This window comes from Mobula hypostoma, chromosome 7 (genome assembly GCF_963921235.1).
Source record: "Mobula hypostoma chromosome 7, sMobHyp1.1, whole genome shotgun sequence".
NCBI lineage: Eukaryota > Metazoa > Chordata > Chondrichthyes > Myliobatiformes > Myliobatidae > Mobula > Mobula hypostoma.
The window spans coordinates 147,297,055-147,321,080 of NC_086103.1; the positions used below are offsets into that span (position 1 = coordinate 147,297,055).

Below are 24,026 nucleotides of genomic sequence, written 5' to 3' on the forward strand. Positions count from 1 at the left end.
CTTAGCAATTTAAGTATTTTAAAAGTTAGGTTGCAATATTTGTTTGTTTTACAGTTCAGTTGCATGTGAAAGGTTGAGGATTGCAGGTTGTGATTTTTCACACTTTGCCTCTTTTGTATTGGATATCCAGGAGATGTATCAACTGTAAGTATGGTACCTGTCCAAGGGGAGGGAAGGAAGATTAGAATGTAAATGATCAAAGGATGTATTAACCAAATCCTAGGAAGAGGTCATGTCTTACCTTTGATCAGTCAGTGAAGCAGTCAAGTAAATAGAAAAACCTTTGGGAAGAGAGGGAAAGCAGAAAAAAAAATGTCATGATTCATAAGACAGTCATGATGTGGATGGAGTACATTTGAAACATTGGTGAAAGTGTTTAAGAGAGTAAGCAATAGATTAACAAAGAAAGCCTTAAGCATGGTAATCTCTAAATTGCATAGTATTCCATGCATTGTACAGTTAGGAATTAAATGATTGATATGAGAGATACTAATTGACACACTTGGGCACAGGAGTGATGGCTGAAAGAAGAAAGCATATTGAAAGCAAAGCATTTATCTTGGATCAAATGGCATTACAGCACTTACAGAGCAAGAACACAGAGTAGTGATACTCAATCTAGTTAATATAGATGAGAGAATGGCAAAATGTGTTGATTGATCCCAGAAAGGAAGAGCATTGAAACTACTGGAATAGAAAGTTACACTGAAATATACATTGCAAAAACATAAGAGGAGCCAGGAAGCAAAGCGAGGATATGGTGGGAGATGTAAACACTGTTTTAAATGGGCATGGAGATCAAAAATACTAAAAATTCTATCTATATTCAGTTGTACATAATACAAGTGCACAAATATATGAATAAAAATGGAAATGATCAATATTGGTAATCAAGAAGCATTATGACTGTGGAGATATGGCTTAAATTTGGACTGGTTTCATAACCTAACATTTCTGGAAGAAGAAGGCATCCCTTGCTCCTGCAATCCTGTTGCTTATTTTGCCAGGAGTTCCGAACTGTTACTAAAATGCTGTCTTAAAAATTGATGGTTATGCAATGAGAGGCTCAATGTTTCTGCCATTTCTGTCCGTCCCAAATTTTAGGCAAGAAATATACAGAAGATACTTAAAATAGCTCTGGTTTAAATACAAGAAGAAAAGGAGCATTGTTTGATTTAATCCTGGGGAAAATGTAGAACACATAGCTATTGGGACTGCTGCCTCACAGTTCAGGTAATCTGGTGGTGAACTTTGTCACTTTGCACCTTTTCCTTACGAGCGCATGTGTTTCTCATTGAGTTCTGTTTTTTTTCACACCACACTTTGGTTAAATGCCACTCTGTAAAGTGTCCCTAGTGCGCAAGTAAACCTTGTGGGTTGAAAAAATGCAATCAGTGTACATGGCTGCATGATGATTAGCATGGGCATTGTGAGCCAAAGGGCTTACTTCCATGACGCATAATTCTATGGCTTGAATAACTAATGAGATAAACTCTTGGCAACAATTGAAATGAAATTAGAGAAAATAAGAAATATTTACAAGACCACAGACCAATGTGAGGACCAAAAATGACAAGAATATATAAATGCCACTGCAAAAGAAAGGTGTTGGGCAATGTCAATTGTTTAATTTGATTTTAATTAATTGGATTGAATAATGCAACAAACAATATGGCCATTAAACTAATATTAAATAATATTTAGGTAAATGTATTGATTTTATATTGTGATTGAGGACAATTTACAGAAGAAAATGGTGATTTCATTCATTGCTTTATGCCAAAGAAAACGCAACTTGGCTCCCTCCGACTGCTGTTTTATAGTTTTTTATGTTCTTCTATAATTAGTGGGAATCTATGCTATACTCCATGAGGAGCCATGACAGTTTCTGAAATAAAGAAAGACCATAAACTGCAGTCAGCATGCTGGAAATCCATGCATACGTGTGAGCATTCTAAATTTGCTGGCTTTTGCACAGTGAAATGCCAGCAGGTACTGCAAAATTCACGCTATTGCTCGAACAGGCTTCTTGGAAATTTGCCAGTGGTGCTGTAAGAGCCTCTGGACTATATCCAGCTGGATACTTTAAATACTAAGGAAGCATTCAGCAAAATGTTTTATTAAAAATGTTATATATCTAATGTAGATTTCAAGTAATGACCTGAAAGACATCAGTGACTCAGTAGACTAATGTGACATACTCAGAGAGCAATTTAATTTACTTCATGGCAGCACTGAATGACAAATATAACAATATAAACTGAAGGCTGATTTTAGTCAAAAATAAAATGCAAAGACATTCAGCAGTAAATGCAGGCTAAATATAATCTATATTCAGAAATCTTCAATGTAGGTCAATATTTAAATTAAAAGCAAAATTTAGAAGCAAATATATATAAATATTAAGTGAGCTCGGTTAACATTTTAAATTCATAATTGCACAGAAATATCCAAAGAAAAGCAGGGATGTAAGAACAAAATGTGCAAAGGACACAGGCAGATTCAAAATAAAAGCCTATTTTATCTGTAAAAGAATATTGAATAAGAAAGATAATGAGGATGTAACTAAGACAATTTATGCACTTTCTGGAGGTGTCCTGGTCTTTTGTTTTCCCAGATTCAAGACTGTTTAATATAATTTCCAGTACACGAGAGTAAAGGAGAAGTATTTGTTACTCCAGGTCCAATGCAGTGAAAAAAAACATTTAAGATATAGAAAACAATAATAATTTTAAAACACAACAAACTCTTGTAAATACATAACTTAATACATAGATTGACTGCATGTCCATAAAGTGATGCTAGACACAGGAGTGAATGACAGGAAATGATAAAGCAGTGGCGGTTGAGTTAGTGTGTGGAGGTGTCGATCAGCCTTACTGCTTAGGGAAGTAACTGTTTTTGAGTCTGGTGGTCCTAGCTTGGATGCTGCGTAGCCTCCTCCCTGATGGGATTGGGCCAAACAGTCCATGAGTAGGGTGGGTGGGATCCATCCTGATGTTACTGGTCCTTTTCCACACCTTTCTGTATGTATGTCTTGATGCCAGTAGGCTGGTGCCAGTGATGCATTGGGCATTTCTAGCTACCTATTTTAGAGCTTTCCTGTCCACTCAGCACAGTTTCCATCCCTATTTGCCTTGTTAGGCAATTTGAAAAAGTAACAACAAGTAAGAAATAACCAGCAACACACATCAAAGTTGCTGGTGAACGCAGCAGGCCAGGCAGCATCTCTAAGAAGAGGTACAGTCGACGTTTCAGGCCGAGACCCTTCGTCAGGACTAACTGAAGAAAGAGCTAGTAAGAGATTTAAAAGTGGGAGGGGGAGGGGGAGATCCAAAATGATAGGAGAAGACAGGAGGGGGAGGGAATGGAGCCAAGAGCCGGACAGGTGATTGGCAAAAGGGATGCCAAGAGCTGGACAGGTGATTGGCAAAAGGGATTGGCAACTAGCTCTTTCTTCAGTTAGTCCTGACAAAGGGTCTCGGCCTGAAACGTCGTCTGTACCTCTTCCTAGAGATGCTGCCTGGCCTGCTGCATTCACCAGTAACTTTGGTGTGTGTTGCTTGAATTTCCAGCATCTGCAGAATTCCTCGTGTTTGCAGAAATAACCAGCAACCAGGAAGCAAACAAAAAAAAATACAGGTGCGGGAAATACTGAGCAGGTAAGGCAGCACTTGTGGAGAGAGAACCTAAAAGGTAAATCACATTGCTATGTATTTATTTAGTGATACAGTGTGGAGTAAATCCTTCTGGCCCTTTGAGCCACGCCATTCCAGTAAGCCCACAATTCTGATTAACACTAACCTAATCATGGGACAATTTACAATGACCAATTAACCTACCAGGTGTGTCTTTGAATTGAGGAAGGAAACTGGAGCACCCTGGGAAAACCCCACGCATTCCTGGGGGAGGATGTACTAAGACTCCTTACAGAATTATTTGGAATTACGTAAATTGCAACCTGGGTAAGGATAACAAATTTCCTTCCTAAAGGACAGTAACTCAGCTAGTGAAGCTGGTACTTTACAGCTCCAGTGACCCAAGTTTAATCATGACTTCTGGTGTGTCTGTGGAGTTTGCATATACGCCCTGTGGCTGTGTGGGTTTCCTAGGGGAGAATAACATGAGTGCTTGGCAGTCACCAAAATTTGGCTGGCAGAAGAGTCTGTTTCTGTGTTGTAGCTGTCAAAGACTATAACATTTGTAAGCCAGCAGGGTTTTACCACTCTCTGGCAACCTCAAGGTGAGCAAAATTTTTTATTCCAGAATTGACTTAACTAATTGAATTTAAATTCCTTAGCTGTCATAGGTGGGGTTTGAATTCATTTCTCCGGACTGGATTAGTAATTTACCTGTGCTACCATACCCCAAATGCTAATGGTAACACCTCTTTTATAATTTCCTAATCTTACTCCCTACACCCTTTCAAAAAGCTGCTTGTAGAATGATAAACTTCTGGCATTTTAGATAAATGGCCACTCTGTATAAACAAGTACTAAATAGTTTTACAAGTGTTTGTGAGAGCATGGAAGAAAAAAATCAAGACCACCCTTTGACTTATCCTTGATATCCAGAAAAGTAGAATCAGCAAGTAAAGTTTCCTCTTTTCCTAATCGAAGAATATAAAGGCCAATTCTGATGGCCGCCATTGTTTTGGTTGAGATTTACTAACTCGACAAAATCCAAAAGGGAGCTGAAATGGAAGCTTAAACGCAAACAACAGGAATTCTGCAGATGCTGGAAATTCAAGCAACACACGTCAAAGTTGCTGGTGAACGCAGCAGGCCAAGCAGCATCTATAGGAAGAGGCGCAGTCGACGTTTCAGGCTGAGACCCTTCGTCAGGACTAACTGAAGGAAGAGTGAGTAAGGGATTTGAAAGCTGGAGGGGGAGGGGGAGGGGGAGATGCAAAATGATAGGAGAAGACAGGAGGGGGAGGGATAGAGCCGAGAGCTGGATAGGTGATAGGCAAAAGGGGATACGAGAGGATCATGGGACAGGAGGTCCGGGAAGAAAGACGGGGGGGGGGTGACCCAGAGGATGGGCAAGAGGTATATTCAGAGGGACAGAGGGAGAAAAAGGAGAGTGAGAGAAAGAATGTGTGCATAAAAATGAGTAACAGCTGGGGTACGAGGGGGAGGTGGGGCCTAGCGGAAGTTAGAGAAGTCAATGTTCATGCCATCAGGTTGGAGGCTACCCAGACGGAATATAAGGTGTTGTTCCTCCAACCTGAGTGTGGCTTCATCTTTACAGTAGAGGAGGCCGTGGATAGACATGTCAGAATGGGAATGGGATGTGGAATTAAAATGTGTGGCCACTGGGAGATCCTGCTTTCTCTGGCGGACAGAGCGTAGATGTTCAGCAAAGCGGTCTCCCAGTCTGCGTCGGGTCTCACCAATATATAAAAGGCCACATCGGGAGCACCGGACGCAGTATATCACCCCAGTCGACTCACAGGTGAAGTGATGCCTCACCTGGAAGGACTGTTTGGGGCCCTGAATGGTGGTAAGGGAGGAAGTGTAAGGGCATGTGTAGCACTTGTTCCGCTTACACGGATAAGTGCCAGGAGGGAGATCAGTGGGGAGGGATGGGGGGGACGAATGGACAAGGGAGTTGTGTAGGGAGCGATCCCTGCGGAATGCAGAGAGAGGGGGGGAGGGAAAGATGTGCTTAGTGGTGGGATCCCGTTGGAGGTGGCGGAAGTTATGGAGAATAATATGTTGGACCCGGAGGCTGGTGGGGTGGTAGGTGAGGACCAGGGGAACCCTATTCCTAGTGGGGTGGTGGGAGGATGGAGTGAGAGCAGATGTACGTGAAATGGGGGAGATGCGTTTAAGAGCAGAGTTGATAGTGGAGGAAGGGAAGCCCCTTTCTTTAAAAAATGAAGACATCTCCCTCGTCCTAGAATGAAAAGCCTCATCCTGAGAGCAGATGCGGCGGAGACGGAGGAATTGCGAGAAGGCCCCACCTCCCCCTCGTACCCCAGCTGTTACTCATTTTTATGCACACATTCTTTCTCTCACTCTCCTTTTTCTCCCTCTGTCCCTCTGAATATACCTCTTGCCCATCCTCTGGGTCACCCCCCCCGTCTTTCTTCCCGGACCTCCTGTCCCATGATCCTCTCGTATCCCCTTTTGCCTATCACCTGTCCAGCTCTCGGCTCTATCCCTCCCCCTCCTGTCTTCTCCTATCATTTTGCATCTCCCCCTCCAGCTTTCAAATCCCTTACTCACTCTTCCTTCAGTTAGTCCTGACGAAGGGTCTCGGCCTGAAACGTCGACTGCGCCTCTTCCTATAGATGCTGCTTGGCCTGCTGCGTTCACCAGCAACTTTGATGTGTGTTGCTTGAAATGGAAGCTTGCTGATTTTTATGTATTGCACCATCATGTAAAATCTTGTTTACTCAGGGCATGCTAAAAGGCTTATAAAGCTGGTCAAAATATGTAACCCAATATTTAAAAGGATAATTGTTACCCAAATTATATTTGAATGAAATGTGCACTCCACATTTTTCATAAAGCTGAATAAACCCAAAACACCTTTTCAAATTACCAAATAAACTTTAGAATAAATTTAATATCATGTGGAATGAATTATTAGAAAGTCAATGGGATTTCTTGTGGTAAGTATTTATAATTCCCATTGTTACAATGTCATAGATACAGTGTTAGAAATGTCACATTTTGTGACTCATATTAACTGTCAATAAGTTTTCCACAAATTCTTCCAATCGCAATTTTCTTTGCCATTTTCCTCAATAGCTGACATTTCTGATATCTACTATATGCTTAAACGCCCGCTTCTCTGCCGCTGCTACTGTGTGGTAACCGGAATCTCCGGAGCAGAAGGCCCCGAAATCCTCGGCTTTGCGTGTTTCAGCGGCCAGGGTGAGGTTGAAGGCACTCGGCAGAGGATGGCGCTCGGGAGGCTGTATCGGAGAGGCTGGTCAGAAGCTGAAAGTTTTCAGACAGATGGACTCAGGGTCGGCTGTGGTCAGCTGCTTCCAAGGCATCAGCAAGTTGACGGTGCCTGGAGGTTTATGGCAGGGAGTTTCTCCCTTTTGCCGCCTGCTATCGGGGATTCGACTCGGGACTTTGAGACTTTTTTTTACTGTGCCCATGGTCTGTTCTTCATCAAATTATCGTATTGCTTTGCACTGCTGTAACTATATGTTATACTTATGTGGTTCTGTCAGTGTTAGTCTTTGGTTTGTCCTGTTTTCTGTGATATCACTCCGGAGAAACATTGTATCATTTCTTAATGCATGCATGCATTTCTAAGTGACAATAAAAAGAGGACTGAGTATTCTCATAATCTAGTCTAATATACCCAAATATATATCCAAAATATATATTTTACAGATCAAATTTATCTAATGAAGTGTCGCTTGTATCCTTTAATTGTTTAACTCAAATTTTTAGATGAAAACATCTGTAATCTCCCATACTCCCGGGATTGAGCTTGTTCCCCTCTGCCATCAGACATCTGAATGGTCCACGAACAGATAAACATTACCTAACTATTTGTTCTCTTGCATTATTTATTTTTATACATTCTTATTATCATTGATAGTCATTTTTATTTATCACTATACTGTTGCTGCAAAACAAATTTCACAGCATACGTCAATGATAATATACCTGATTCTGATATAATTGACAAAAACTGCTTCAGTGAATGCAGTTTACATACTGTAATTCCCTAGAAAGGATTCATGTTGTTCAGTCAAGATACAATTGTGAGATTTTTCATTTTCCCTAGAGCACTTTCTGGCAGTGACACTTGGAGTCATAGTCATAAAACACTACAGCTCAAAAAACAGGCTCTTTGGCCCATCTAGGCCATGCCAAACCATTGACTGGCCCTCGTAACACAGCACTCCATACACTGCATCCATGTACCTATCCAAATTTCAGTTCAAGGTTGAAACCAAACCCACATTCAGAAATTGCACAGGCAGTTCGTTTCATACTCTCACCACATTGAGTGAAGTTCCCCCTAAACATTCCACTTTTCACCCTTAACCCATGATCTTTAGTTGAAGTCTTGCCCAACCTCAGTGGAAAAAGCATGCTTGTATTTACCCAATCTATACCCCTCATAGTTTTGTATACCTCTTTTAAATCTACCCTTAATCTTCTAAATCCCATTCAATCTTGCCCGATAATTCATGTCCTCAGGTCCCAGCAACATCCTTGTAAATTTTCTCTGTGTCCTTTCAATCTTGCATCTTCCTGTAGGTAGGTGACCAAATCTTGACACAATACTCCATTTTAAGCCTCACCATGTCTTGTACAATTTCAACATAACATCCCAACTCCAGTGCTCAATACATTTATTTATGAAGGCCAATGTGCCAAAATATTTCTTTATGATCTTATCGACCTGTGATGCCACTTTGAAGGAATTCTGGATCTGTATTTACAGATCCCTCTGTTCTAGCACACTCCATATTTGACACTTTCCCTTTTACAGTATGGGAGTCCCAGTCAATATGGGGCAAGTTAAAATCAGCTACTACCACCAACTGTATATTCCTTGCAACTGTGATGTCATCCAGGTAACACTAAGTGTCTGGGCAGCCTTGCAGTAAACACCTGGTCCACAGCTTTCTACCAGAGTGTAGGTGCTACTCCAAAAATAAACCTATTACAGCAATATAGCCCTTTGAGTGTTTATGATGAGAAACACTTTGAACTCTTCTTCCATCACCATCTGTAGGTAGGCCTCACAAAGTCCACTTTGCTGAAATGTTTTCCTTCAGAAAGATTTGCAAAGATGGAGCCGGTGCTGAAGCCCGAGCCTCCTGTCCCGCCATGGACCAGCCCGTGTTACTGAGCGCACCCGGGCGTCCCCGACAGATTCGAGCATCCGGACTGCTTCCAGGGTTACAGGTACTGGGAGGCATTTCATTCCAGGAAATCCCAGGATTGGAATTCTGGTGGAAAGGACCGGAAATGGGATCCCCATGGAAGGGGTCTGGAATTGGATCCACCTAATGGAGGATGATCTTTGTAATGATGTCCAAGAGGTTCATCCATGGAATCTGGGAGCATGATCCCAGCAAAGAGATGCAGTCAGATCCCGAGTTGGGGTTGCAATGGGAATGAATCTAGTCAAGAAGAACATGTGGCCAAGTGATTAAGGCATTCGTCTAGTGATCTGACGGTCACTAGTTCGAGCCTCAGCTGTGGCAGTATGTTTGTGTCCTTGAGCAAGGCACTTAACCTCACATTGCTCTAGTGTCTGTGTGAGAAGTGGCGCCCCAGACTTCCAATCTGCGCCTTGTAAGGCATGAAAATGCCCAGCGCAGGCCTCTCATGGTCTGAGTCGACGTTCCCTCCCTCCCAAGAAGAAAAGAAGAGCTTACGAAAGATTCAAAAAACTAAGTAATGATAGAGATCTAGAAGATTATAAGGCAAGCAGGAAGGAGCTTAAGAAAGAAATTAGGAGAGCCAGAAGGGGCCATGAGAAGGCCTTGGCAAGCAGGATTAAAGAAAACCCCAAGGCATGCTACAAGTATGTGAAGGGCAAGAGGATAAGACGTAAGAGAATAGGACCAATCAAGTGAGACAGTGGAAAAGTGTGTATGGAACTGGAGGAGATAGCAGAGGTACTTAATGAATACTTTGCTTCAATATTCACTACGGAAAAGGATCTTGGCGATTGTAGGGATGACTTACAGCATACTGAAAAGCTTGAGCATGTAGATATTAAGAAAAAGATGTGCTGGAGCTTTTGGAAAGCATCAAGTTGGATAAGTCACCAGGACCAGACGACATGTACCCCAGGCTACTGTGGGAGGCGAGGGAGGAGATTGCTGAGCCTCTGGCGATGATCTTTGCAGCATCAATGGGGATGGGAGAGGTTCCAGAGGATTGGAGGGTTGCAGATGTTGTTCCATTATTCAAGAAAGGGAGTAGAGATAGCCCAGGAAATTATAGACCAGTGAGTCTTACTTCAGTGGGTAGTAAGTTGATGGAGGAGATCCTGAGAGGCAGGATTTATGAACATTTGGAGAGGCATTTGATTAGGAATAGTCAGCATAGCTTTGTCAAAGGCAGATCCTGCCTTACAAGCTTGATTGAATTTTTTGAGGACGTGACTAAACACTTTGAAGGTTGAGCAGTAGATAGTGTATATGGATTTCAGCAAGGCATTTAACAAGGTACCCCATGCAAGGCTTATTGAGAAAGTAAGGAGACATAGGATCCAAGGGGATATTGCTTTGTGGATCCAGAACTGGCTTGCCCACAGAAGACAAAGAGTGGTTGTAGACGGGTCATATTCTGCATGGAGGTCGGTCACCAGTGGTGTCCCTCAAGGATCTGTTCTGGGACCCCTACTCTTCGTGAAAACCCTAGGTAATTTCTAAGGTAACGACATGTTCCACACAGCTTTGTGGGCCAAAGGGCCTATATTGTGCTGTAGGTTTTCTATGTTTCTATATCGTCTATCCTGGGCAGACAGTATTGATCTACTTTCAGAACTGGGTTAATGGTGAGCTTAAGATAACCACAGGTGCTGACAGACCCAGTCTTCTTGGCACCCATGGGCTCCACTCAACCTACGAAGGAATTCCTTCAGCCTCCATGCAATCTAGCTCACCGGCTGCTTCATCACAGATGGTATAAGGAACCAGACGCGTTTTGTAGAACTTGGGTGTGGCATTTTCATTTAACACAATTTTATATCAACACAACCTTGATATGTTTGAGTTTTCTAATGCCCTTCTTGAACACTGCTGTGGTATTATTCGCTTTCAATTGACTCTTTTGCAAGGGGTGGAACATGCAAATTGTGGATAGTTCTCCAATCAAGTTGTAGTTGTCGAAGCCACTCATGTCTCCACAACACTGGCTCTCTTGTATTTACCACATAGAAGCCTAATGTGGTTGGTTGGTTGTTGTATTTCGCTGTTTTGAATATCATTCCCTCAGGAGTTACTTTTTTATCAACACAATTTGTTCAGCCGGGTCGGTTTCTGTTTAGATGTTGCTATCTTGCTCACGTTCACTTTCAATCCTGACTGCAACTCAGTTCAGTCTGTGTTTGCTGTTTTCATTGATACAACTATTTCAACTGTTCTTTTAAGTGTAAGTTGTGCTTTGGTTAGGACCGTTTTTGAATGCTTTCTTGTAAGATTCTGCAAACTAAATGATCTGTCAGTGCATCACTAAGCCCATCATTGAACTGACAATGCTCAGACAACTTCTTTAGTTCAGCCATGTATGCTGAAATGGACTCACCTTTCTTTTAATTTCGCTAATGAAACCTAAAGCATTCTGCAGTCAACAATGGTTTTTGGTTCTGAATGTCCCTGCATTACTTCCATGATATCAGCAAAGCCCATTTTAGCTGATTTGGTTGGAGCAGTCAAACTTCTAAGCAAACTAAGCTTTTCAAGCCAATACACTCAGCAAAACTGTTACTTGCTTCTCATTGGCTAATTCATTTGCTTCAAAATACTGCTCAATTCACTCAGTATACAATATCCAATTATCTGTTGTGCAATTGAATGTGTCTATCTTTCCAATGTAGCCAGCCATTTCTGCTTTATTTTTATTTATGCTTATCATCACCTGGTACTCACTGCACATGAACCTGTGAATTTGTCCCTTTCCTGCCTTTTTTAAAAACTCGACCGTGTCCTCTCTCTCCCTGCTGAAGAGATATGTGCTACGCTGTTTTTTTAAAAAAAAACTCAAATGTCCTGCTGCGTTTCAACAGGTAGGAAGCAGTCTTGGGTTTGTCCCATAACTTACTTGTCACCTCTTTTATGTTTTGTAACTTCAACACATTAAACTAATGGAAAGAAAAATGCGGAGAGTCCAGAATGCATGTCTTAGTTTTGTTTTTACTTTAGGCAAGGTGTGCAGATATGATGTGGTGCGTCACGATGTATACTATTCACTTACTTTTGCATATAACCTGCAATGCATTATATAATGACAACAAATGCTTAATCAAACAACATCGTTCAAATATTACTGAAATATTAATTACACAGCAATATCTTTCGTTCCTCAGTCCTGCCCATATGCCTCACTAGACGAACTCTCCAGTATTTCCTGTCTGAGCACTGCTGCATATTTTTCCTGACTACTAATGCTATCCCGCCCCCTTCAATCCCTCCCGCTCTATTACGTCTAAAACAATGGAACCCCAGAACAATGGACTGCCCCTCCTGCAACAAAATCTCACTCATGGCTACAATGTCAAAATTCCATGTGCTGATCCATGCCCTTTCCTACAATACTCCTTGTAGTGAAATACAGTGGCAGGCAAAAGTTTGGGCACCCCTGCTCAAAATGTCTGTTACTGTGAATAGCTAAGCGAGTAAAACGTGAACTGATTTCCAAAAGGCATAAAGTTAAAGATGACACATTTCTTTAATATTTTAAGCAAAATTACTTTTTTATTTCCATCTTTTATAGTTTCAAAATAACAAAAAGAGGAAAAGGGCTCGAAGCAAAAGTTTGGGCACCCTGCATGGCAGTACTTAGTAACACCCCCTTTGGCAAGTATCACAGCTTGTAAACGCTTTCTGTAGCCAGCTAAGAGTCCTTCAATTCTTGTTTGGGGGATTTTCGCCCATTCTTCCTTGCAAAAGGCTTCTAGTTCTGTGAGATCCTTGGGCCGTCTTGCATGCACTGATCTTTTGAGGTCTATCCACAGATTTTGGATGATGTTTAGGTCAGGGGACTGTGAGGGCCATGGCAAACCCTTCAGCTTGTGCCTCTTGAGGTAGTCCATTGTGGATTTTGAGGTGTGTTTAGGTTCATTATCCTATTGTAGAATCTATCCTCTTTTCAACTTCGGTTTTTTTTACAGACGGTGTGATGTTTGCTTCCAGAATTTGCTGGTATCTAGTTGAATTCATTCTTCCCTCTACCAGTGAAATGTTCCCCGTGCCACTGGCTGCAACACAAGCCCAAAGCATGATCAATCCACCCCTGTGCTTAACAGTTGGAGAGGTGTTCTTTTCATGAAATTCTGCACCCTTTTTTCTCCAAACATACCTTAGCTCATTGTGGCCAAAAAGTTCTATTTTAACTTTATCAGTCCACAGGACTTGTTTCCAAAATGCATCAGGCTTGTTTAGATGTTCCTTGGAACCTTTTGAATAGAACTTTTTGAAAAATTTGTTTAAAAGCTCCACAAGAAAAAGCATACAATGTTGATACCACTGAAACCATTCCTTCAACAGATCAGATCAAATACTTCCTAACAAAAGATTACTGTTGCATGCATGTCACCTGTGTTGGTTTTTAAGGCAGTCAAGTTAAATTCTCCAATATGAACACAAGTCACTAATTAAGTCCCTCTATTTGTTTTCCCATTTAATTTTATTAATTACTTTTAGTATGTATTTTGTCTAATTTCCTGCTCCCTTTTGTAATGTACCTTCTCACTCTTGAATTATTTATGGTATGTCAATTTCACTGACATTTAAATCCTATCTCTAATTGTCCTTGAATGAGTGGTATTCAGCCCCATTTTTGAAATTTATCTGGTGTATGTACCTTCATTGTGCCATTGAGCATGGAGTTCGTGTATTCAGACCCAGTTACTACATAGCATGGAACTCAAGTTCCAGTATGACATGCAGGTGCTAGTATTCCAAATTGCCTGCAGACTTTATCTGTCATAGATGCATTAGTGTGCAGGCTTGGGAGATGATGTTGTAGAAAATTTGGTGAGTTGCTGCAGTTCATTTTGTAGATTACAGCCAAGGTACACCGCTGGAAGCAGTGAGTGCAAAGAATAGAGAAATGAGTGCCACTCTTGAAGGAAGCATTCATTGTCCTCCAGTGCTGTGGGAGCTGCCCATGCCCAGCCAAGTGGGAAATATTCCCTTACAATATTTTATACTTTGGTATTGATTAAAAGGCTTTTGATGGCAAGTCACTCATCAAGGGGTATCCAGTCTCTAACCTGCACTCTGATCAATCGCAGTATTTGTATGGCTGGTTCACCTGGTCTACAGTTACACCTGGTTTATTGATAGATGGGCAATGCCATGGAATGCCAAGGACAGTTAATAGAAATAGTGCTGCTGAAGGGTCTCAGCCCAAAACGTCGACTGTACTCTTTTCCATAGATGGTGGCTGGCCTGCTGAGTTCCTCCAGCATTTTGTGTGTGTTGCTTGGATTTCTAGCATCTGCAGATCTTCTCTTATTTGCAGTTAATAGAAATATCTCTTGTTGGGGATGGACACCGGCAATTCAATGCGAGAATACGCTGAAGGTGTTGGTGGATGCAAAGAACAGGAGCTGAGAATGCAAATTGGAAATGTGCAATCATCGGTAACCACTGTACTGTTGAACCTCACTCAGAGGGAAAAGGTTATAATGAAGGAGTTGTATATATTTACTCTTGACATATTATGAGGAATCCCCAAGAAAAATATCTTGGTATCTTGGGCTTGACTCGACTGACTTCCAACAGCCACAATTTTCTTTCATGCTACAATGCCATTCACTGGAGAGCAAACTCTTGGATCTCAAGAGTGTGTTCAGTTTTAAAGCTGTCCTTGCCACTTTAGTTAAAAACCACCTTGAGTTCAAGGGGAGCCATGTTCACCTAAGCTGTGAAGTTCCACGTTTGGACTAATGAAGTCTGATCACTGTGTGAACTGGAGCATGGAACAGTACTGAGTAGGTTGTTGGTAAGCAAGTCTTGCAAATAATGCAGTCCATCACTTTGTGGATGACAAATAAGTCATCGAGTTATAAATCCGCTGAATTCATTTTTTGTGGAAAGAACATACCTAGGCAATTATCTACATTATTAAGTAGATAATTCTAAAGATGCAGAGTAAAGAGCATCCTGACAAGCTGCATCACTGCTTGGTATGGAAACTATGCTGTGGCAGACAGGAAGGCTCTACAATGGGTAGTCAAAACTGCCCATGCAGAACCAGCTGACCCGCCATCAAGGGAATATGTACAAAAAGGTGCCAGAAAAGGGCCAGTAACTTCATGAAGGATCCCACCTGCCGTGCTCATAGATCCTGTCTGTCCCACTTCAGAATCAGAATCAGGTTTAATATCGTGAGCAAACGTTGTGAAATTTGTTAACTTAACAGCAGCATTACAATGAAATACATCACAAAGAAAAAGAGCAAAAATGAATTTCTTTAAGTTTATACGTTTGTCTATTAAATAGTTAAGTTAAAATAAGTTGTGCAGGAAACAAATAAAAAAGTAGTAAGGTAGTGTTCATGGGTTCAATGTCCATTTAGAAACTGGATGGCAGAGGGGAAGAAGCTGTTCATGAATTGCTGAGTGTGTGTCTTCAGGTATCTGTATCTCCTTCCCAACGGTAACAGTGTGGGTCATGGGGATCCTTAATGATGGATGCTGCCTTCCTGGGGCACCGCTCCTTGAAGATGTCTTGGATTCTACGGAGGCTAGCACCCATGATGGAGATAACTAATTTTACAACTCTCTGCAACTTGCTTCAATCCTGTGCAGTAGCTCCCCCATACCAGACAGTGATGCAGCCAGTCAAAATGTTCTACACCGTACATTTGTAGAAGTTTTTGAGTGTTTTAGTTGACAAACCAAATCTCCTCAAACTCCTAATGAAGTATAGCCACTGTCCGTCAGGAAGAAGGCAACATAGCATCCATGCCACAAAAACAATTACTTACCCCAAGCTGCAAGGCTGATCAACACCTCCACCCACTAACAGCCAGGCATTACTTTATGGACATACAATTAATCTAAGTAAATAGGCTATCTCATGTATTTATATTTATTCTTTTTTATTATGATTGTATTCTTTATCTTTTGTTGTTCTTGTGCTGCATTGGATCTGGAATAGCAATTATTCCCTTCTCCTTTATACAGGAAATGACATTAAACAATCTTGAATCTTGAGATCTCAGTGTTATACCTCCACTTGACCAACTTCGTTGAAAACAGAGTGATTCAAGTGTAGAAATGTTCTGCACTATCTATTGTCTGGTTACATGATCAGCATTTAGCCGAGATCACATCTACATCAGTCTAGATAAAAGTTAGTTTTGACACTAGGACCACAAGTGGATGTCAAAAGGGAGCAACCATTCTGTGCTACTGGCTACACTCACATACTGCTCGCTGCTTTCAGTGAGGATGGCAATGTTCTAGGAGGCTCCTCAGGTTCACCGTCATTCATGACAGGATATAACAGGGCTGCAGTGTTTTCACTACTGGAAGCATCATTTATTACAATCTTATTCTAATGTTTAGCGAACATGCCGTCTAATGTTTAGCTTCATCGGATTGCTATTTCAGATTAGGTGTACCTGGATAGCATTACATGTTTGTACATGAGTAAATGTTGGTACACTTGCTTGACAGCTTTGTTTGAGTGTGAGAAATGCAAAATGTTCTATTAGAATACAATTCTACTGCAGCACAATCACAATGTATCAGGACACAATGGAAAGTGTATGAAGATAGAACCCTGTGCCCGAAAGAGCTATGGTCCAGTCACTTCTACCAATACTGTAAAGGAGAGATCCATATACAATAGGCACATTGTTGAGAACGAGATAAAATAGGTTTACTTTTTATCATCTGCTACATATATGTAAAATCTCCATTCCATCATCCAAGTCAATGCATAAAATAAAATTCTGAAGCCCCAGTTTAGATCCTACAGGAACCATCACTTATATTTCATCAATCAGAAAATGGCCTTCACTCTTAATTATAATCTTCCAACCAATTACCAATCCATGTCCAATAGTTACCTCAAACTGACGCACGTTCATGTTGTACTGTTGTGGACTTTCTCCCTCCCTCCATCGGATACTGTGAGAACATTTTCAGTTTCCAAGCTAAAGACACTATTCATGAATCTAGATACTTAAAATTGCTTATTGCTTACAGATGCTTTATCTACCCTGGGATGAAAGGTGTCAGATTCTGAAACTTTATACTGTCTCACTGTTTTATCCGCCATCATTACTTTACATATTAAATCCACTAGTTCTTCTCCTTGTATTGTAACTGAGATTTTCTCCCATTCTTCCTCTGTGAAAATGGATACAGAGTACTTATTTTAGAACTTCAACATTTCCTTTCTTTGCACCCCACCTCATCTGCTTATAATGAGCAGTCATTTCCCTTTACCCCTCTGCTCCTAATATATTACTCAAGAGTGTTTGCTGTTAGCTGGTTTATGCAAGGTTCTGTTTATATTCCCTTTTGCATCTATTATTAATTTCTTGCTTCCTTAGGTATTATAACTCTGGTACTCAGCTGCACTGACATTGAAGCAGATGCTGCTGACATTAATTCCTTGGTCAAGCAGACAGAAGGAACACTGCAAGTCTTTGACCACATCACCCAACTAACTCAAATGATCAGTGTAAATTGGCTGACAAAAGCTCTCCTCCTTCTCAAGAGCTGAGTATGAATGTCCAATCAGGCAGAATGCAACAGGGATGAAAATAAGCAATAAATGCAGATGGTGGAAATCTGAAATAAAAACGGAAAATGCTATAAACAATCAGCGGGTCAAACAACATCTATAGAAAGAAAAAAAAAATTAACATTTCAAGTCAGAGGCCCTTGGTTAGAACTTTCTGATGAAGGGTCTTGGAACTGAAACATGCTGCCTGACTTGCTGAATGCTTCAAGCACTTCCTGTTTTAACTTCGGAACCTACTGAGGGCTTATTTGACAGCACACAACATTTAAGCTAGGTAGAGCTCCAATTCTAAAAAAATCTATCATTTATTTTTAAACTAGGTGTCCTTCTAAATCAATTTACCTAACCAACAATGACCAGCTTTTCAAGCAGTCAGTTACAGACCAATATTACACATTGTATGAACCATTTCTCCTTAACTATTCACTTGCCTTTCCATTTTAATTAAAAAAAACTAGAATGCAGGAAGGACCAGTGGATCATGATGCATCTGTAGAAACAAAAGATGTTTCCCTTCAACCTTCAAATTTCCCTTCAACCTCCTTGAGGAAACAATAACAGCTGAGCCAATCTTCTCGAGGCCTGACAAAATCCTTGTAAATCTCCTCTACCCCATCTCATATTCTTCCAGTGTTGCCATCAGGTCTAAATGCTGGAACTCCCTACTAGATCTGCACACATCTGTGGACCAAACTAGTGTTTTATGCAGTTTGAGCTGAAGATTAGTGTATGGTACATTTTGGCAATACATGTAAGCATACCATATTATGTACATGGCTCTGTCCCCACCAAAGATCTGTGGACTCTCTAAATTTCTCAGTGTATTATATATACGTATTCGCTAATCCTGCTGATCATTTCCAAATTTAATATTTCAAATAACTTCAATTTTTTTCTCCATTCTATGAAAATATAAAAGCAAGGATGTACTGATGTGGCTTTATAAGCTGCATTTGGAATTCTGTGAGCAATTTTAGGTCCTGAATCTAAGGAAATATGTGATGGAGCTGGAGAGGGTCCAGAGGAGATACACAAGAATGATCCCAGGAATGAGGGGCTTAAACTATAAGACAGGGATTCCCAACCCTTTTTACACCAAGGATCAATACCATTAAGCAAGGTATCTATGGACTCTAGTTTAAGAACCATTGTTATAAGGAGTGTTTGATGTCACTGAGTTTGTGCTTGATGGAGTTCAGATGAGGGAAGATGCCTTTGAAACTTATGGATGCTGGAAAGCCTGGACAGAGTAGACCTGGAGAGGATCTTTCTATTAGTAGGAGAGTCAAGAACTGAGGTACAGCCTTGGAATGAAGGGATGTCCCTTTAGAACTGAGATGAAGAGGAATTTCTTCGGCCAGAGGGTAGTGAATTTGTTGCTGCAGAGGGCCATGGAGGCCGAGCCATTGGGCATATTTAAGGGAGAGATTGATAGGTCCTTGATAAATAAGGGATTAAGGATTGTGGGAAGAAAGTAGGAAAATGGAGTTGAAAAAAAATCAGTCATGATTGAATGGATTATTAGATGGGCCGAATTGCCTAATTCTGTTCCTACACTGACATTTTAGGGAATGCGTTGTCACTAGTAAGACTAGCCTGAAATGCCTTTCTGAAGCTGGTGATGTGGAGATGAGATGCTCATTTGTAATATGGAATAGAGTGTTTCAGGATTTAAACCCAGAAACAATTATATTTCCAACTCAGGATGGTGTGCTCTCAGGAGGGCACCTGCAGACACTGGCATCTGACACCATTCCTGGTATCAATGGTTCATTTTGCAGGCAGTAAGTATAGAAGATTTGTGCTAGTGGTGCAGGGAATTAACCCTCAAGATGATGGATGAAGAAATGATCATACTGACTTCATCATCCTGAATGGTATTCAACTTTATTGTTGCTGGAGCTACAGTCATCTACGCAAATGCAGAGCGTTCCATCACATTCCTGCCTTTTGCCTTGAAAACGCTTGAAATGCTTTGGAGCGTTAGGAAATGCATCCCTCATGAGGGATACCCAGTCACTGATAAGCTCTTGTCTTGTAGCTTATTCAGTTCAGCTTCCTGTCAATTGTCACTCCCTGGAAGCTGACGGAGGAGGGCTTTGAATGCCCAGGGTCCCATTTGAGATAGTCATTGCTTGGCACTTAAGTGACACAAGTTTACCTGTTCATCAAAATGCCCAAGTGTTGGCAACATTATGCTGGCACAAGCAGTTTCATTTTCTTGGGATTTGCAAGCTTAATAGAGCCCTATGCATTCATAAGCTTCACTTGTCATTGGAAGGAAGGTCATTGATGAAGTAACTGAAGAATGCTATGAGAAAGTACATCAATGATGTTCTTGGACTGAGGTAATGTACTTCCAAACAACAGCAGCTGCCTTCCCTTTTATGAGGTAATACTTCTGTTGGTGGGGCGTTTTCTCAGCTGTTTCCTTTGCCTTCAGTTTTACCAGGCCTCCTTCATGCAAATGGTGCTCTGATACATACTCCCTAGATTTAAGTCTAACTCTCTGACACGAATGCAGAAAAACAAAATTTCTAGCACCCATTCCAATCTCGTAAGAGTGAATGACTGTTACCTTTGTGCCCTGCCACTGAGCTAACTTTGGATTGAACTTCCAGAGGACATTCTGGACTTTCAATCTTCTACCTTAATGTATGCTAGCCTGCTGTTTTTGGATTTGTTTGTGCCTTGTCTCTGATGCCTCTTGTAATTTTTTTCAATAATTTACCAATGTTAGACTGGATATTCCAAAGTTACTTAATGATGTCACATCAGCAGTTTCTGGTCATCAGACGGGATTGGAAAAAGATAGTCAAAGCCTCCACGTTATGATATTCAATACATCACACTTTGGAAAAAGATAGTCAGAGCCTCTGCGTTATACTCTCATGTTACTTTCAGTAATCTGGGATACATATTATCCAGTTTTAAAGATGTAAACCTCAAAATATTTCCCCTCTCTCACCACTTTTATGATATTCACAGTTCAATGAAAAGCAATGTTGTAATCATTTTGTGGTTCTGTGAAAGTAAATATAATGTATTCATTTACAATCTTCCCATGTCTTCCACCTACACACACACACACACACACACACACACAAGCAAACATTACCTTTTTCTTCTGTAATTATCCTTAATCTTTTCCTTTCTCCTTGGCTATTCTTTGATTTATCCACTCTCTTCTTTTTCTTTATAGTTGCATCCCTACATTTTCTGTACTAGTTCAGGATATATGCAGTACTGTTAGCTATCTGATTTTAAAAAATATCCTTTGTTTGCTGTATTCTTTATATTTAATGGCCTAGAGTTCCCACACCTGTTCTAACTAGAAACCCATTTGCTCTGAACCCTTATCTCCTCGAATAGACTTTTGCTAAATAATAATAGAGTTGAGTAATCCTGGTACTTCTCACTCAATTCTCACTGAAAACTACATTTACCTAATGCTACATACTAAATCTGCCTGCATTATTAGTATGACGATAGCACAATAGTTAATTTACTAGACTGGTTATACAGAGGCCTGAACTAACAATCCAGAGACCTGTGCTCAAAATCCACCATGACAGCTGCCGAATTTAAATTCAAATTAATAATCTGGAATTTGGAAAATAATCATTTATGATCACCATGAAAATTACTAGATTATTGTAAAAAGCCACCTACCTTTCATGGAAAATATGCTATTCTTACCTGGTCTAGTCTGTAAGTGACTCTAGACTACCCCATAATGGTTGACCCTTAATATGCCCTCTGAAATGGTGTAGCAAGCCACTTTAGCTGTAGGTGGCTCCTCACCAGCCTTTAGAGATGGGCAATAATCAGCTATATCCACATCGTGAAACATAATTTTAAAAATATAATTGGTTCTATAAAAACGCTCTTCATCCTGACAATAATTCCACAACTGGTCCATTTTTTTATTTGGCCTGCTTCATCAAAATAAAAGAATGAAAATTCTGTACTCAAATGTTTGTTGATTTGGTCACAATTAACACTGAGGTTATTGATATTTTCTTCTATTTCTGTACTATCATTTCTGTGGTTCCAGAAATGTGTCTACTATTTGCCAATAGTCTCTAATTTCAAGATTACCACATCTAAATTCGGTTTCTTTCTTTCTTTCTTAAATAACTTCCCATTGTCTGGCCTTTAGCTTGTATTGGTGTAAACTGATCTAGAACCAGACCCAATGACCCAAGAATCTAAAGCCTACGCCTCTACCAAATCTTTTCTGCCACATACTTTCATATACCATCTTGCTACTTTTGTCTTCACTATCCACGGGAATGGTGATAACTGTGAAGTGGTAATCTAGAGGTTACAACCTTTGAGGTACCGTTTAATATCTTTCCTAATACTATATTCCCTTCCCTTGGACAACATTAGTGTCGTGGAGAGGGGAGACTTGCAGCATGGGCAACTGCTGGTCTTCCATACAACCTTGCCCAGGCCTGTGCCCTGGAGAGTGAAGAGTTTCCAGATGCGGATCCATGGTCTCACAAGACTAACGGATGCCTTTACTAATACTATATAAGCTGGCTGTAAGGCCTCATTCCCTTTTCTGCCAATATCACCATATCACTTTCATATTGTGCATCGGAAGGTAACCACCGATAATTTTTTCATGACCTCAGATTAGTACAACCCTCATGAATAACAGTTCAAGCACGAAAACATGTTATTTGTATAAACACAAATTATACAGCTCTACACATGAAGAACCATCAATATTTAATTATACAACAGAAACTCACTGTGAGGCTGTTTTCTCTTTGAAACCCATGATTTCAAATGTTAGTTTTTCTGCACCTCCTGATATCCAATATCATATTAGTTTTCCTTAAACATAACAATAATGGAGGTCTTTATTACTAGTATTGCAGTAACTTTGAAATATATTTTTTATTTAAAAATTACAGCTGTTAGTAAACATCTGTGCCGGGAATTTCTTTGGGAATTCTCCAGATTGACGCCAGAATTCTTTATACTTAATCAAGTTACACTGTAGACAATTGGGGAATTCCTTAAGAAATTCCTTCCTATGGAATAAAATATATTTTACATTGCATATATAAATTCTAAAAAAAAGTGTTCTCATTTGCACCAATAGAATTTTGAAGAGCTGCCTAACTCAGAAACAATATTTGGAAGTTGATACAATTAGAAGAAGTATCTCCTTTCACTAAGCTACAACTCACAATATCTACTTCCTTATTATTAAAACTGTAAGAAAAACTGGCCTCCATATTTTCAGAAGTATAGTGAAAGGAACTAGAAAGTAGTCAAAACTTCCTCGAGATATATTTACTTTATTGTTTTCTGTTTAAGTATTAGAAAGTGGTTCCTGATAATGAAATATGAAAAGAATTTCTCAATTCCTCCTTGCAAGAAGCTTTGATTTTACTAAGTAGTTATAACATTTCCAAAAGGAGTGGTAAACTATGTCTGCAGATCTACCGGCATTTCCAGGATTACTATGCATTTAATTGTCAACCTCAACTACTCACTGTTTTCCTCAGTGCTCTCTTCAGAAGCAAGGTTATCTTGGTCAGATGCATCTGGACAAGTTGATGCTGGTGAAGCAAAGCTGCTGCAACCCAGAGTTGCCACTTGAACCTGTAATTGGTCTGTATCTGAAGGGGGATGATCCTCTTGGCCTCCCACTGAGGATTTGCTGCCACTTTCACTCTCTGTTCCACTTGGCTTGCAAGACTTGCGAATCTCTACAGCAGCCCTATGGTTGGAAGCTCCCGAACACCTAAAAGAAAAGCAGAGATACAAATATTTTAGCCAATTTTGAAAGATGGATATGATAGGAAATGCCGACATGCTGTAGAATTCTTGAAGTTTCAGTGATTTAGGAAACATAAGCAATAATTCTCATAACAATCAGTAGATAATTTATTTGCAGTTTTTAAAAATTAAGATGTACAGTACTTGTGCCAAGGTGAGGCCTTTGGGTGGAGGAGCAACACCTTACATTCCATCTGGGTAGCCTCCAACCTAATGGCATGAATATTGATTTCTTCTTCTGGCAAAAAAAAATCCCTCCCCTCTTCCTCTATTCCGACCTCTTCTCACCTGCCTATCACTTCACCTGGATCCCCCCTCCCTCAACTTCCCTTTCCCCTATGGTCCACTCTCCTCTCTTATCAGATTCCTTCTCCAGCCCTTGACCTTTCCCACCCATCTGACTTCAACTATCACCTTCCAGCTAGCCTCCTTCCTCCCCCCCCCCACCTTTTTAATCTTGTGTTCTCACCTTTCATTCTCAGTCCTGAAGAAGGGTCTTGGTCCAAAACATCGACTGTTTATTCATTTCCATAAATACTGCCTGACCTGCTTAATTCCTCCAGCATTTTGTGTGTTTTGCTTTGGATTTCCAGCAACTGCAGACTTTATTGTGTTCTGTATTTACATTGTTTTTTTATGAAACTATGCTATGTAATATACTGTATTTAAATAACTAAAGTTCATCAGATTTAATACCATTTCATCCATTTTAAATCCCTGTCAGCAGGAAACATTAATCCCTCTATTATAATATCAACTGTCTGTTGAATAACTTCAGAACTTTTAACTACTG

General features: G+C 40.4%; 1 protein-coding gene and 1 long non-coding RNA gene across 3 annotated transcripts in view; both read right to left on the minus strand.

Annotated features, from left to right (window-relative positions):
• lnx2a (ligand of numb-protein X 2a) overlaps window positions 1–24,026 on the minus strand; it is a 113,265-nt gene that overhangs the window by 28,797 nt on the left and 60,442 nt on the right. For both annotated transcript variants that reach the window (XM_063054241.1, XM_063054243.1), the window contains exon 3: window positions 22,948–23,198. In XM_063054241.1, coding sequence (XP_062910311.1) covers window positions 22,948–23,198 — 251 coding nt within the window. The remainder of the gene's footprint in view (window positions 1–22,947; window positions 23,199–24,026) is intronic.
• On the minus strand, window positions 11–17,536 carry LOC134349635 (uncharacterized). Its single transcript, XR_010018730.1, has 3 exons — window positions 16,749–17,536; window positions 242–281; window positions 11–157 (listed from the first exon to the last, which is right to left on the minus strand). It is a non-coding gene; the product is annotated as an uncharacterized LOC134349635 (long non-coding RNA).